Source organism: Thalia democratica, chromosome 4 (assembly GCF_965202585.1).
Source record: "Thalia democratica chromosome 4, ktThaDemo2.hap1.1, whole genome shotgun sequence".
Taxonomy (NCBI): Eukaryota; Metazoa; Chordata; class Thaliacea; order Salpida; family Salpidae; genus Thalia; species Thalia democratica.
In genome coordinates this window covers 4767184-4779462 of record NC_139168.1, presented here as the reverse complement: position 1 = coordinate 4779462, position 12279 = coordinate 4767184, and the positions used below count along the sequence as shown (strand labels likewise).

The window sequence follows — 12279 nt, the reverse complement described above, 5'->3', positions numbered from 1 at the left end:
ACTTAAGCTTTTAATAAAAGTTTTGATACTTTCGTTTAAATACATACTTATTTAAAAAATCGTTAACAGTTTTTTTTATTAAAACATTAAGAATAGTCTGTTTTTTACGAGTTTGAAAAACTGCAATTTTGTTATAAATTTTATTTTTGGAAAAAAAAAAATTAAGTATAAATCTAAAGGAATGTTAAAGGTTTTGTTTACCGTAAATATTCTACATTTAGTAAGTTTTTATTGAAAGTAATTATTTTATTTTGTTTAGTGTACTAGTTGTACTTTGTTTATATAATTTTTATCTAACCAAACAGTAATGTAAGTTTTTAACACCTTACAAAACACTAATAAATTTTAAAAACAATTGTTTCTTTTAAAAAGCATATTAGAATGTTTTTACATTCTGCATTTGTTAACAAACTTGTTTAAAGTTTTGATAAATTGTAACAAAATCACAATATTTCATAAAAAAAAAACCTTACAATCTAATTAGTTTAATTAATGTCACACTTGATATTTACGAATAGTTTAAACTGTTCAAATAAAAACTTACTTTTTTAGTATTTATGACTAAATTTAACTTGTAAACATGTTTGACGACTTTGAAAACCATATGCAACTTATTTCTTACTTTTTTATTCAATTTGATAAAAAAATTTCAGAGGTATGCACGTTATCTTTATATTTACGGTTGGAATACTTTTTTCATCAAACTGTGTCATCAGCAAAAAAGTCGGTTAGTAATTACTTTTTGCAAATAATAAAATAAAAATGTGTTAAAAATATATGGATTATCTATTGTTATAAAGTTGTTGTTAAAAAAACCTTAAATGCTAAAATTTGAACTATACTTTTTTTTATTCAAAGTAAAAAAAATGACTTGATTAACAATCACTTTTGTTAAAAAACTGTTAACAATTACAATATTTTTGCTTAAAATAAGTTTAAAAGTATATACTTCAATTTTTAAGATAACAAAAAATTATTTAAATGTGAATTACTAAGAAACTTATTTATTTTGTATGAAATATACTAACAGCCAGATGGTTAATAAACTTATTAGTTGTTAAAAAAATAGTTTAATTTATACAACAAATTAAATTCTATAATATCTAAAAACGTTATCAAATTGTTCTTATAAAACAATAAATGCTAACTGTTAAATTAGTTTTCTTGATTTAAAAAATTAAAAATAATAATAAATACTCTGATCTAACTTCTGATTACTTCTGTTAAAACTGTTTAAGATTAAATAGTTTCAAAATAGGTATATTTATTATAGTAGTTTTATTTAGCTTGTAAAATTATTAAATATGAACTGTACGGATGTTTGTTATAAAACCTAATAGTTTAATTTTTTAATTTTACGAACATCAAATTAATTAGAACTTTCTTATCATAGTGTTATACAATGTTTATTTGATTAAACTTGTTTATCATACTTTTAAACTAATGTATACCTTCATTAATTTATAAAAAAGGTTTTGTTTTAACTTAAAAAGCGTTAACACATATTAGATTTTTTAATCTTAAAGAATAGTTGGTTCGATTCATTAAAAAATATGCACACACATTTCAAATTTTTTGCTATTGTGCATAAACTTCTTATTATGAATATAATTTACCTACACAACTGTTTATTAACCTATCCCTTAGTACTGAAAATAGTTAAAACACTTTTTAATCGTTATAGTATTGTATAATTTAAATATATCAAGTAAATATAAAATTTTAAAGGCCTTTACAAAATTTAATAAGAATAATTATAACAGAATAGCAGAATTTAGTTGTATTTTATAAAAATATTGACATTTTAGAGCTATGCCCTGTAGATAAAAAATGTGTTGTCGGAAAATGTCTAATGTATTCAAACTCTACACAATATTGCGAGTGTCCGCCAAACTATTATGGAGAAACATGTCTTGGACGTTAGTTTGAACGTTTTACAGTTTATAAAAGAACAACTAAATTATTATTTTTAAGATTGGCTAAACGTAAAATTATTTTTTATTTTTATTCTTATTTCTAGTTGTAAGTATTGTAGCGTTTTTTATCTGTTTTACTTGTTTTTTATACACGACTTTGTTTTTTTTCTAGTTATTGTTGAAATTAGTTGTAATGAATGTGAGTTTATAATTATCTATTAATGATAATTATCTAAATAGTATTTATTAAAACTACTTATACGACAAATAAAGTTTACTGTTTATTAGTAACAAGTTAGATATTTTTAATAATGTACTGCTGCTTAAAGAAATACTTCTACTTTTAAAAGGTTTTTTAAGCCATACCGTAAAACTTAGTTTAAGCATCTAAAATGTTTATAATTATTACTTGATACTTTTCTAATAAAAATACTTCTGTAACTGTTGTTTTAGTCATACATAACTGCATGTTTAGATTAAAAGGTCATCTAAAATGTGTTTTAAAATTGTTTAAATTTTAGACAGTACCGACCAAATGTGCAAAGAGGATTGTGATCGAGAGAGTAAATATCGTAGGAACTCTTATTGTGCTTATCATGAAGATAATTTTGGCAAAAAGAATAATTATTGTGACTCCATTGACAAACTACCACATAACGGTTTGACATAATCAAATATTCAAAATAATAGTGACTCTAAATTTAAAAAAAAAAACTTAATCTTAACTTAAATAATTGTTTTATTTTTTTAAATGTATTAGGTATTGTAATTTTATTATTTTAAGAAACACAATTACACTGCTTCACCGCAAAGCTGATTTTCATAACTAAATCTGTAATAAAATTATAACAGTAAAAGTGACAAATGACATAAATTTTATGTGAGTTAAGTAATATGCTAAGATAAATAAAATTCCAAAAATAATAAGAAGAAAAGAATGTTAAAAAAATTTAATGCTTTAAAATAATTAATTGAAATTAAATAAATTTTAAGCTACAAACAAATAAAGACAAACATTTGAACCATATTACATAAAAATTGAAATTAAGTTGGTTTTAAGAACATTTAATATTCAAAAAATTCCTGTTAACGATTAATTGTTCATAATTAAATTCTATATTTTTACAGAAATGTGCGAGACATATGGCGGAAGGAACTGTTTTTCAGATGAGAGTTGTTTCTCCTTGAGTGTTAACAATGATCGTGAACATGTTTGTGCAAAGATTACTAACACTTACCAATTATCGGGTAATCGTCATTACTTGTCGTCATGTTAAGTGATGTATTGTATGCAGTACGTATAAAATAGCTAATTGGTTAATCACCTCAACAAAAATTTGTGTTTCTACTTAAGAACATAAATCATAAGGGATACTCATAACAGCTTACTGAATGATTAATAAATTTCATACAGATAAAATATGTTTCCTATGTGACGAGGAAGACCCTTGCTTCTTGCATCGCGTTGAGTACACGGTCAAAACGTTTGTCTATTCCGAGCAAAAGTGTCTTCCCGATCCTTTTGGTCCAGGTGAAACATATTTTTGTTGTTTTAGAAATGAATACTCAACAAGTCATTGTTTGCATTGAAGGTGAAGATCTAAAATGAAAAAATAAATATAGCTAATTTTTATCTTAAACATATTTTTTACGTAAACATAAATACAAAATTTAATTCAACCTCAGATGAAGTGAACCAAAATAATTTTTAAGATTAAATTTAAACCTTACAAACTGGACTATCAAGTAGTTGTATCAATTTATCAACCTTTTATTTATGTCAAGATACGTAAAAATTGACTTTTAAGTCATAATAACAAATAATCACTAATTAAGTTTGTAAAAAGTAGTTTTAATTAGTCACAAATTAAACAGCAATAGTCAATAGAAAGCAAAGAAGAAAAGTTATTATAAAATGGTCGATCATCGGGTCAATTAGTTTTGTGTTAGTTGGAGGAATAATATTGTGGAAGAGGTCTGTTTATTTATTATTTATTGTTTTAAAAGCAAGTTATTATCATTATAATAGGTTGTCAGCATTAGATGGTTTTTTTTTTCAAATTTTTACTGAAGTTTTTCTTTGTTACATTTTACTGAAACTACTAAGTACGTTAGTGAATTAATAACTAATGTTAAAGTTAATACAGTTATGTAGTTAGTATAGTGTATAAGTTAAATAACTAATGTTAAAGTTTTTGTTTTAATTTTTACGAAAGACTATAAGTGTAAACAACTATGTTGACCAGCAACAAATCAAGTAAATTATAAGTTAGGCACTTGTTTTATAAAACTGTTTAAGACCTGTCGTATATCACCGATTAATGAACTTGTTCTATTTTGTTTCTATTTTTTAACAGACCTTGCTGCAAAAAAGTTCAGAAAACAAATCCTGAGCTAACAAGTGGAGCAAATGAACCTCAAAATTCAGCTGAATATGGTTTTTGAGAAAAAAAGTTACATTTATCATTTAATGATGTTCTTAACTGTAAATCTAATGGTTGCGCATTTTTTTTCTCTTTTTCAAATTTGCGTATATGCATCTTAGCTTTTCTGAAGGCCAAAATATTTCTATTTCTATTTAATTTACTTTCTATAGGCCAAAATAAACTTCTCGTTTGGTTTTTCTCATCACGACTGCAACTGTTTTTTGCTTATAAAATAATCGTAAAAGCAATCAAAACGATGCAAAAAGTTTTATTGCTAGTTTTTGTTTGCTTCTAAATATTATTTATGCTTTTAAAAGCACCTTAAAAGTTTGAAAGTAATATTTTTTGTCTGTTTATAAAGCTTAAAGATTATTCTTAAAGTACATGTAATAGATAAATACCGTTGTTTAGGAATTATCATATAACTATTTTGATAATTGATAATTATTAATAGATATTAAAAGAATTCTTATTTTTCATTTAATTATACCTATATACCCTTTATTTATCTCCAGTTCAAAGTTTTAGTATTGAAAATTTTTTTGTGTAATTATTGTTATATTGTTTATTTTGCAATGTTAGACTTAGGCATCAAAACTTGAGTCACTTAAACGGAAAACTTAATGAGATAGACGGAAATAAAACAAACTCCATCAGTATCCAACAAAAAATAAACACAAATAAAAGATTAAACTAAGAATAAGTTATGAAAAATTATTAATAAGTTTAAACTTATTTGCTTGATATAAAAGGCAATAATTAGTACATACAAACACATTTGTACAAAATTAATAAAAGTAAATTAAACGTATTTTAGGGGAGGCGTAGGAAATTAAAACTAATTGATATTACAAATATAAAAAGTAAGAAATTCCTAGTTAATTTATGTAGGATGAATCCTATAAAAAAAATATTTATTTATTCTTTATTTTTTGTGAAATGTTACTGAATTGTGCTGACACTTATACTATCTAAATTATTATTTTTTAATTTTAAGCGAAAATGTTCCACTGTCCCACCACTACCTGCGGTAACTTGTTCCACATAGTCTTTGTTATGTGAAAAAATGACAGTTTTTTTGTTATACTAAATAATATATAACATTTAATTAAGTTCAAAAGCAATCTCTATTTGTTTAGTTTTTAATGACTTGTTCATGTAATATTATAAGATATGAAACGCATTTAATTAAAATGTTATATGTTATACTTTTGTCTAAAAGTTTAAATTAATGAATTTCATTGAAAAATTTGTAATAAAATATCGCAGGCAGAACATTTTAAAAAGATAGTTTTGAAAAAGCCAGCTGTAACTTATTTTTCAGTTAGTCTTAAAAGTTATAAGAAAAATGTCCAGTCATTTAAGCAAAATTTAGTAGCCTGTTATTCAATTCTAAAAGTTATATTAATAAAATCTATCAAATTTGTGATTCAGACCAATTTGTTTGGATTTTTAAGTAAAATGCACTAAATAAATAAAAATTTTCTTTTTTTTAAGTATTACCTATCAGATAAACAATTTATGAAATTTTTCATATAATATCTCATTTAGTTAAATATTTTTAAGTTAAAAAGTGAAGTGTTAATAATATTAAAGTTAAAATTTGTTAGCTTATTGAACATCATAAGAAAACCACCCTCAAAAATTTTGCTCAAAGGTGTAAGGAAAGACTTTTTTCATTCAGCAACTTACTGTTCAGATAAAATGTTTAGTTACTTCTATTACTAAAATAAGAGTTCAAAATTAAGTTTGTTATAGTTTGAGTTATAAAAGGAAATGTTAGAGTCTAAAAAACCAGAAAGTTTTTGCAAAACAAGTTCTTAAACAAAATTTTTCAAACAAAATAAAGTAAGTTTATAGTAATAAATTAAAGTAACTTTATCTAAATTTCTTTTTTAACAAACAATACCAAAATTAAAAAACTCTTTTAAATCATGTGTATCAACTATTACATAGTTTTTTTTTAGAGTTAAAAAAAATTAAGTCGGAACTTTGATTTTTTTGATGTATTGTCTGATCAATTAGTTGTACTACAGCTTATAATATATATAAAAGATAATTCCTTAACTTAAGCAAATAATGTTAGAACAAGATATATTTTACATTACTAAGTAGTAATGAACTCGTTGAAAAATTAAAAAAATAAATGCTGTTTGTATGTTTCCCTGGTGATAAAACATTTAATGATAAACTTATTCTTTCTGAATTTCCTTATTTACTTTTTTATTTTTAAGTTGAACTAAAAAACCAAGTTTGTAGTTTTATTGGTGATTTATTTATAATATGGTATAACTGACACTCACAAAACAACAATAGTTTGCAAAACTTGCACAAAATTAAAGTTCGAAAACAGTACAAGTTTTTTGGATTTTTTTTATGACATAACTAACGTCTTTAAGTAAACTAATACGAGAAATTTTAGTAAAACATTATGTATAAAAAAAGCAAATAAAATGCGCTAATCAATGCTATACTACAAAATAGCGAAACAGTAAGTTTATAATGCACTAATACATTACAGAATAAAATTCATTTTCATATAAAACAGAAACACAGCTTTCAAGCAAATTCATTATTAACCCTGGTAGTTAAACGCTGATGCATCAAAACTACAAGTACGTCCCTGCTTTTAAATAATTAATGCACCAGTCGATGTGAGTTTACGCGTTTCAGGGGGTCGTTGCTGAGTTACAAGTAATTAAATTAGAAGGAAAACAATTTCCCATACCTAATATATTATGACGTCACATTAATAATTAAATCAGAGGAAAAACACCGATAATTTATATTGTTACGTCACAAATTAATTGTTTGTGTGCGCAGTGAAATTATGTTTTATCCCGATTGTTTCCCTAGTGGGGTGTCTTCCTTTACAGTTTACTTATGCTTGAGTGTTGTAAAAGTTTATATGTTTTATTCTTTGAAAACTTAATAATGTTATTATTTTGCTACTTTAAATTAGCTTGTTGATTAAAAATTTGTTTTTGTGCAAAACTGCTCTAGAAAATAAGATAATTATATACTGGTTAAACAAGTATTTATATAAGTTACCGTACTGACATAAAGAAAAAAACTAAGTATACAAGTTTTTGGTCATAAAATCTAACAAAAATGTAAAAAAACAAGGAATATTGTTTTCCTCGTAGTAAACATACTTAATTTTTTAATTTAGCTTGTTTTTTACTTTATGTTTGAAAAACAGTTTTAAATACATTGTTACATTTTAGAAAATGGTATAAATCGTTTTGTTTACATACGTATTAAAGTAACACATGACCTTTGAAAAATACAAAATGTACTTTAAAAACTACTTTACTAATACATTGCTTTTTTAAGTAGTTTAAGTCTACAATCAAAGTAACAAGTAATTACTTTAAAAAAAATATATATATTATCTTGTTTAGAAAATTTAGACTTGTTTTTATGCGAAACAACATAAACATGAAACTAGTCAAACATAAAAACATGAACTTTTTTAATAATATTTCTTTTGTTGCATGAGCTCACTTCACAAATGTGCTCACATTACCTCATATCTTACACCAAAGCAAAAGTAATCTCGCTGACAATCTCCCGTAATAAAAATTTATTAAAAACACACACAGACACAATATAACTCTCAAGAGATACTGAGTGCAAAAAAATGTCATAATATTTACAAACGAGTTGTTCCTATAGCAACGCACAGGAAGCTATTGATCGCAGCTCAAACGTAAACAAAAAGAATAAAGCGTTGTCATGACAACACAGTTGCCATGCGAGACTATCTGGTTGCCACGCAACGCAGCGATCACCTGAAAATCGATTCATCGTTGTAAAGGAAAAGTAAAGTCGATAAGGTGATGTTGAATATAGGCGTGCGACATTGTTTTAAATTTACAAAAAATCTATAATATTTTACAAAGATAAAATTTTGAAGTTATATATAAGCGTGCGACGGTAAAAATATGTAGCTTAAATTTACAAGAAGTATATTACTGAAAATTACAAACTCAAAGAAATTATATAAGTCCACTGTTGTGTTCAAATGCAAAAACATTGTTTTATTAAAACTTTCAAGTAGACCAAAAATAGAACTTGAAAACAAGTGTTAACAGTATTTTGCATTTCTACTCAATCCTTAAATGTATAAGAAGACGAAAAACTTTTGAACTGCAATAAAAACATAAAACATTAATTCTTTTCAGTACACTGTAGCAAAATAACACTTTTTCAAAAAGTTAATAGTAGCACAAGTTAAAAGTAGAGGAAAAGTTTTGTTTAGTTTTTGAAAACTTTAACTATATTTTAGAATGTAAGAAGAGAAAGTTTAAATATTAACCTATATTTAGTTAAAACCAAAAAAAGAAGGAATTTTAATTATTTTGCAATACATTGTACTAGTTTTACTTAGATAAATTAACTTGATTACTCATTGTTTTAATAAAAACTTTTAAGCCGTGAGTTAAAAGCTGAAGACAAAATAAAACAAAGAAAAAACAGGACGTTGAACTTATATAATAAGCAAAAACTACATGACGTCACGCAGCTAATATGACGTAATAATGCGTGCCAGTGTGGCGTTGCGGTTTTTAAATGTCATCAAAAAAATTCCAGTTGGCATTTCAAAAATCCCGCTTTTTATGAAAATTCATAAATAAAAGCTTAAACGAATTGAAAAAAAATATTTAAGAAAATAAATTTTATAAAGCAGTTTATGTGGTAAAAATAATATTTACATGACTACACAGCAAAAAAATCTATTTCAATATAGTTTTTAAAATATAAAATAATAATAAAAAATATAAGCTAGGAGAAATTTAGTAAAAGTTTACAGATATTTCTAGCAAAAAAAAAAAGGTTACAGTATAAATGGTGAATGTTTTATTTACATAGTCAAACATTAAAAATGGACTGTGAACAGTACAGGCGGCATTTCAAAAAAAAAAGCATCTTTTGAAATATCGGAATTTACAAAACTTGAAAAGCGAAAACTGGCGAAAATTAAGAACGATTTTAAAATTTATTTTTGCAGGTGAAAGTTTACATAGTTACGCAGCATGGACTGGAATCTTTGAACCGTCCTGGGTAGGAGGCCAGAAGTTCGGGATTCAGGACCGGATCCTCAAGCCTGTGGTCTTGAACGTACCTTCAAAATAAAAAAAAATTTAAAAAAATTTGATAAATTTTGATAAAACACTTTGAATCTTTAAAAAATAACTTTTTTTCGGAAAGATTTATTAGAGCTTATACAAAACTTGCTGGCTTTTTGATACATATAAAAATATAACACTGAAGTTTTTCAGCTTTTGGTCTAGAAAAAATCTAGGACATATATAAAGTGAACAAATGAAATGTTTTTTATTAATTTTTAACTTCACAAAAAAGTAGTTTTACCTTTCCACAAATTAAAACAATGGAGTTTAAATAAACACTAAAACAATATGCTCCCAGTTTGTTTCTTGCATCTAAAATATTTATTAATGAATTTTTTACAACATGCACAATTAGATAGTTAAACCATAAAAGTTTTATATTCATTCCGAGATTAAAAAGAGCAAAAGCAACTGAATAAGTTATTAAAGGTATTTGAGTTAAGTACTTAGAACAAGTATTCTTTTTTAAGATTTATAGATTATGTTATGTTAAGTTAGTTTTATCCAATGTAAGACTTTACATACTTTAATCACAGAACTTCGTAATGACGTCATATATGTATAGTTAACTGTTTTGATGCCCTACACCTAATCGTTAAATAATTATGACGTCACATACCTGATCAGATCCTGAACTGACTGGGAAACGTAACTAACTAGTATTATGACGTCACAAACCTGATCAGATTCTGAGCTGACTTGGAAACGTAATTAATTAGTAATTATGACGTCACAAACCTGATCAAATCCTGAGCTGACTGGGAAACAGGAATCCTTTCGAGCCGGGCTTCCATTCGCAACTCTCTCACCTCTTTTTCGAGTTCGCTCATTTTATTTAAATTTTTTCTAAAAAATAAAAGTTCTTGTTTGCTAGTTTTTGTATGTTAGCTTTAATTGATTGATTATGTTATAGAGGTAGCTATTTATAATAATTGATTAATCATAAACATAAAACTAAAATATTTGCTACAATTCGTAATATATAGTCATTACGTTATTGCTACTTTTTGTACTAGTTTTGTTTCTTGTTTCTATGAATACACCACATCACTTTTGACTAGATTAACACAGGTTAAGTTGTACAATAAAAATTCGTCAATTTAAGAGTTTTTAATTTTAACTTACACTAGTGTAATTAGAATTAGTTTAATGACTTAGAGTAGCTCGATTTATAACAAATTGAAAATATTGCTCGACGTAGAACACTTAAACTAAAGCACTTTATTATTGTGTATTAAGTGAGGGATTTCAGTGTAATAAGATTAGAAGGCCATTATGAAAAACATTAACCTTTCATCTACCTAACATTAACTTAATTGGTAAGCATGTGTTTTCTTTCAATGACCCATAAAAAATTAAAACAAACTCTGTACCAGAGTAAAAAATGTGTGGTTTAAGAAAATAAGTTGTAAAAAGGTTAATTGGTAATTAGTATTAGACTGGTATTTTACTGAAACTTTAGCTAGATCTATAAACGTTTTGTAGGTATTTATTGATATTCGGAAAGAAAAACTACGTTGCTCTATAATTGTTAAGATAAAAATTTACGATTTTACATAAATTTATTATAAAAGCACAAGTGTCAAGTGTATAATCAGTCTTAGTAACATAAATTCTTTAATAATCTGAAATTAGTTTAAACTACAAAAAATACCCTAAATGCATCTAAACTTTACCGTTTTGAAGCTTATCATAGCTTTTGAACAAAAAAATCTTTTACATGAAATTATTAAACATAAAAAAAAATTTTGTGTTCTGTTTTGAATTTTTTGTTAAAAAATTTCTGAAGTAATAAAGTTATGTACGCTAGCTAACATTTTTATCTTTATTCTAACAAATTAAATGTATCTTTAACTTTAATCAAGTAGTAAACTTATTCTCATATGCTTAAAAAAACTTTTTCAACGAAAAACAAACTTTCTATTTTGAAATAAAAAAATATTCAAGCACCATCTAAGCATTTCTTTTAGTTGACAAAAAAACTCAACTTAAAAACGTGTTAAAAATTTAGCTAAAAAAGATTTTTTTTCTCAGCCCAGACTTCACGTTAAACTTGAATTGAACTATCAATAAATCTTAAAATTTCTTTTTGCTCAATCCAAGCTGAAAATAGCACTGAGTTAATAAATAATTCACCGCAATATTTAAATTCAGTGCGTCACTGGCGCGTTGAATGTTAATTTAAAAACACCACTTAAAATGCACACAATTCGCTCGTTTGAAATATGTTTTACTCTGCCTTTTATTTTAACAGTTTTTTTTTGTGCAAATCAGCTATGAAAATTCTTAACTTTGTGCAAAAAATAAATAGAAAAATTACACTTTTAGTTCGTTTGAAATATATTTTACTCAACTTTATATTTCAACATCGTTTTTTTTTTTTGAAAATCAGCTTTAGCAGTTCTAAATTGTTTGCTGAAAACAAAGACGCGTTACTCGTCTTTTTTTAACAAAGTTAATTTGTACTCAAAATAACTTTAATAACAACTAACTTCGCGCTAGACTTAATGAAGAAGTTTATTTGAAAAATGTTGTTTCAGTTATTTTTGTGAGTTTTTTTTAAAAGAGAATACACGCAGTTCCAAAAGCTTTTTAAAATTTTAATAAAGTTTAATAATAAAAAAAGAGTTTTGTTTTGCAGTAAAACGGTGTTTTAAACTTTTAAAGGTCTTACTAAACTAGAATGAAAAAAATACCTTGTTATTTTAAAACGAAATCAACTTTAACAAATCAACTGTGTTGAAAAAATAAGACAATTTGTCAATTAATATGCTTTTCCTCAGTTAAATTTTAATATTGTTA

At 25.0% G+C, this 12279-nt stretch overlaps 1 protein-coding gene across 1 annotated transcript; it reads right to left on the bottom strand.

Moving 5' to 3' along the window:
• Positions 1–7905: 7905 nt before the first annotated feature.
• On the bottom strand, positions 7906–10319 carry LOC145834692 (guanine nucleotide-binding protein G(I)/G(S)/G(O) subunit gamma-7-like). The gene is made up of 2 exons (XM_082942188.1): positions 10216–10319; positions 7906–9470 (listed from the first exon to the last, which is right to left on the bottom strand). The coding sequence occupies exons 1-2, from the start codon at positions 10305–10307 to the stop codon at positions 9365–9367; spliced, it is 198 nt and encodes a 65-aa protein (XP_082798314.1). The 5' UTR covers positions 10308–10319; the 3' UTR covers positions 7906–9364.
• Between the last annotated feature and the right edge of the window lie 1960 nt (positions 10320–12279).

Excerpts from the sequence above, each read along its gene's own strand:
- LOC145834692 (XM_082942188.1), bottom strand. The coding sequence starts at position 10,307 with ATGAGCGAACTCGAAAAAGAGGTGAGAGAGTTGCGAATGGAAGCCCGG. Across the intron at positions 9,471-10,215 it reads TCAGCTCAGGATTTGATCAG|GTACGTTCAAGACCACAGGC; the intron begins GTTTGTGACGTC and ends TTTATTTTGAAG.